The 4,429-nt window shown below is 38.9% G+C and overlaps 1 protein-coding gene across 1 annotated transcript; it reads right to left on the bottom strand.

Moving 5' to 3' along the window:
• Positions 1-3,507: 3,507 nt before the first annotated feature.
• LOC139197742 (uncharacterized) lies at positions 3,508-4,089 on the bottom strand. Its single transcript, XM_070825694.1, has one exon. It carries the CDS (start codon positions 4,087-4,089, stop codon positions 3,508-3,510), a length of 582 nt encoding a protein of 193 aa, XP_070681795.1.
• Between the last annotated feature and the right edge of the window lie 340 nt (positions 4,090-4,429).

Below are 4,429 nucleotides of genomic sequence, written 5' to 3'. Positions count from 1 at the left end.
AACTAGCGTTTGCTTCGTTGATCGCCATGAAATTGCAGTATCTCCATAAGTGAACACATATCCATTTTGTGAGCGGGCTTTATACGAGTCGGAAAGAAAACCATCATATGCGTATCTAACAAGGATCTGATCATTTGTGGGTTTGTCTGCGTAGAAGAGACCAATATCTGTTGTCACACGAAGATATCGTAGAACATCTTTGACTCCTTTCCAATGAAGAATTGTTGGAGCAGAGTTGTACCTGGCTAAAAAGTTAACTTAAAAAGCTATATCTGGTCTAGTACATTATGCTAAATACAATAAAGCACCTATTGCACTCAAATATGGTACTTCTGGACCAAAGACCAGTTCATCATCTTCTTTTAGACAAAATGGATCTTTCTTAATGTCTAAAGAATGAACGACTATTTGGGTGCTAAGTGGATAAGCCTTGTCCATGTCAAATCGCTTTAGTATCTTTTCAATGTAAGCTGATTTATGGAACAAAATTCCATTAGCACAATGCTCGATCTGCAGGCCGAGACAATATTTTGTTTTCCCAAGGTCTTTCATTTCAAATTCGCTTTTCAGATATTCAGCAGTTTTATTGAGCTCTTCAGGTGTTTCAACTAGGTTCATATCATCGACGTATACTGCCACTATAGCAAATCCAGTATTTAATTTCTTAATGAACACACAAGGGAAGATGACATTGTTGGCATATCCTTCTTTAATCAAATACTCACTGAGACGATTATACCACATTCACCCAGATTGTTTCAACCCATAGAGTGATCGCCTTAATTTGATTGAGAACATACCTCGTGGTTTGTTAATTGCTTTAGGCAACTTATGTCCTTCTGGGACTTTTATATATATGTCAGTATCTAATTCTTCATATAGATACGCGATGATGACATCCATAAGTTGCACGTCAAGTTTTTCTAAAATCACCAAAATTATTAAGTAACGGAACGTAATTGTGTCCATTACAGAAGAGTATGTCTCTTCATAATCAATTCCAGGTCTTTGTGAAAAACCTTGTGCAACGAGTCATGCTTTATATCTTGCAATCTCATTTTTCTCGTTGCGTTTCCTTATGAATACCCATTTGTAACCTATGGGGTTCACACCAGACGGGGTTTGGACTATTGGTCCAAAAACACTTCGTCTTTCCAAGGAATTTAATTCTACCTGGATTGCATCTTTCCACTTAGGCCAATCTTGTCTCTGTCTGCATTCATCAACAGAGTGGGGCTCAATATCATCAATTAATATAATTTCAGTGGCTATTGCAAATGCAAACATGTCGTCGATGATTATTTCATTTCGATCCCACAATTCATTAGTACATGCATAATTTATGGATATTTCTTTGCTTTCATGTACTTTTATCTCTTCAGGAACATGTGTCTCATCAAGGACATTTTCATTTTCTAGAAGTACAGAATCATGAATTGTGGATTTATCATTTAATTTCTTTTCTTGAATGATATCATTTGGGTTCAACTGTGCCATCTTTCTCTTTCAAAGGGATGAATCTTTTGAACCTAGGGGTCTACCACAATTCAAGCATGCACTGGATGAATCATTCGCTACCACTTTATTTTGTCTAACAGGGACATCAATTGTTGCAGGTGCGTTTGCAGCTAGTATATGTGACTTTGTCACTTTCGAAGCATCATTAAATGCATCTGGCATTTGATTAGCAATACCTTAAAGAAGAACGATCCTTTTCACTTCATTTTCACATTGAGTGCTTCGTGGATCAAAATGAGATAAGGTGGGAACAACCCATGTCAGTTCTTTCCGTTCTTCTGGAACGGACTTTTCTCCCCCTAACGACGGGAAAACTATCTCATCAAAATGACAATCAGCAAAACGAGCTGTAAACATATCACCAGTCAAAGGTTCCAAATATCTAATTATAGATGGTGAATCAAAACCTACATAAATTCCCAGTCTGCGCTGAGGTCCCATTTTAGTTCGTTGTAGCGGTGCAATAGGCACATCAACAGCACAACCAAAAACTCGTAAATGTGAAATATTTGGCTGATGTCTAAACACGAGTTGTATTGATGAGTATTGGTGGTTGGCTATGGGTCTCAGTCAAACCAATGATGATGCATGTAAGATGACATGTCCCCATGCAGAGACTGACAATTTCGTTTTCATGAGCAGAGTGCGGGCTATTAATTGAAGCCGCTTGATAAATGCCTCTGCTAAACCATTTTGGGTATGGACATGAGGAACAGGATGTTCAACGTCAATGCCCAGTGCCATGCAGTAAACATCAAAGGTTTGAGATGTAAATTCACCAGCGTTATCAACTCGAATGGACTTAATAGGATGATCTGGGAACTGTGATCGCAACTTAATTATCTGAGCAAGAAGTCTCGCAAAAGCTACATTTCGAGTAGACAATAGGCAAACATGTGACCATCGGGTAGATGCATAAACCAAAACCATAAAATATTGAAATGGTCCACAAGGTGGTTGAATAGGTCCACAAATATCCCCTTGAATTCTTTGCAAAAATGGTGGGGATTCATCATCAACCTTTAGTTATGATGGTCTAATTATCAACTTCCCTTGGGAATAAGCCTTGCAAGGGTTATCATTAGAGACATCAATGTGTCTTCTCAATAATGGATGTCCATTACAGTTGGTAATGATTCTACGCATCATGGTAGATCCTGGATGACCTAGACGATCATGCCAAAGCATGTAAACTTTTGAATCAATAAACTTCTGGTTCATGACAGTATATGCCTCAACTGTCCTTATGTATGTATAATACAATCCACTCGATAAACCATGCAACTTCTCCAATATACGTTTATGGGTATCATTGGAGGTAATGCATAAATATTCCACATTTTCTACACTTTTCGTTTCAATGTAGTATCCATTTAGACGTATGTCTTTAAAACTCAACAAATTTCGAATGGATCGAGTAGCATATAATGCATTCTTTATGGACAATATTGTTCCATTTGGTAACATAATCTGGGCTTTTCCTGAGCCTTCAATTACATCTGATTCCCCTGATATTGTTGTTACCTTTACTTTTGCAAGTACCATATTCGAGAAATACTTTCAATCTCGAAGTATTGAATGCGTGGTTGTGCTATCTGCAAAACAAAATTCTCCGCCATTACTCTTGTTTTGAGAATAGCCATAATTTTTATCCATGTTCTCTGAGTAAAGAAAAAGCTGTTTATTCATACTAGAATACTATTTTTATTGAATTGAAAATGCGAGCATTAAACCACAAGTACAAATAACAGGAGTACATTAAACATAAATAATTCAATCGGACCCATAAACTTCATTCCCTCTTTCATTAATAAAGTTTGTAGCATCCAGGTGGGTTGTGCTTAACTGTCCTGATAAATTGGTCACTGGATCAGGGGTTTCCATTGGTTGAGCCTGGTCGAAGAAATTGATCTCGACACCCTTCTCCTTGAAGGAGGCTTGATACAGCTCCACCAGATGCTTTGGGGTGCGACAAATACGCGCCCAATGTCAGTTGCCACCACACCTATGGCAACCTCCTTCATGATTTCTAGGAGTGTTCACATGAGCTTTTCCTTTCTGGCGATTTGCATTTTTAAAGCTTGGGTCTAGATTATGCCTTGGAACCTGGTTGTGAAACTGGTTACGAAACTGGACACCATGGTTCTTGCCTTTCCCTTTCCACCGGCCTTGCTTGTGGCCACGTCCTCGTTTGTAATTATTGCCACGAGAGGATATGGTATTCCTTTCAAGGGAAGCAGCATTCACTTCTAGGAACGGTGTTGATCCAGTAGGTCGAGAATTATGGTTTTTCATCAGGAGCTCATTGTTCTGTTCAGCTACCAAGAGCACAGATATCAGCTGGTTGTATTCAGTGAAGGCTCGCACTTTATACTGCTGCTGCAGTACCATGTTAGAGGCGTGGAATGTGCTGAAAGTCTTTTCCAATAACATCTCCTCAGTAATAGTATCCCCACAGAGCTTCATCTGAGAGGTAATTCTGAACAACGCCAAATTGTACTCAGCCACTGACTTGAAATCCTGGATCCTTAGGTGAGTCCAGTCATAGCAAGCTCTTGGAAGAATCACCATTGTCTGGTGATTGTATCTGCTTCTCAAAGCATTCCAAAGGGCTAACGGATCATCAACCGTTAAGTACTCACTCTTTAGTGCCTCATCATGATGACAACGAATAAAAATCATGGCCTTTACCCGATCTTAAGAGGATGAGCTGCTCTCTTCCTTGATGGTATCTCCAAGATTCACTGCTTCCAGATGGATCTTGGTATCCAGTACCCAGGTAAGGTAATTATTTCCAGTAATGTCCAAGGCAGCGGAATCAAGCTTTGCCAAGTTTGGCATTTTCTTTTCTGAAAGAAAAATGAGGTGTATAAGAACTTGCAATAATATGTGTTCTGGAGGAATATATTGT

Source organism: Malus domestica, chromosome 07 (genome assembly GCF_042453785.1).
Source record: "Malus domestica chromosome 07, GDT2T_hap1".
Classification (NCBI taxonomy): domain Eukaryota; kingdom Viridiplantae; phylum Streptophyta; class Magnoliopsida; order Rosales; family Rosaceae; genus Malus; species Malus domestica.
Note: the sequence above shows the minus strand (reverse complement) of the source record. Positions and strands in the feature narration are given on the sequence as shown.

Excerpts from the sequence above, each read along its gene's own strand:
- LOC139197742 (XM_070825694.1), bottom strand. The coding sequence starts at position 4,089 with ATGGTGATTCTTCCAAGAGCTTGCTATGACTGGACTCACCTAAGGATC.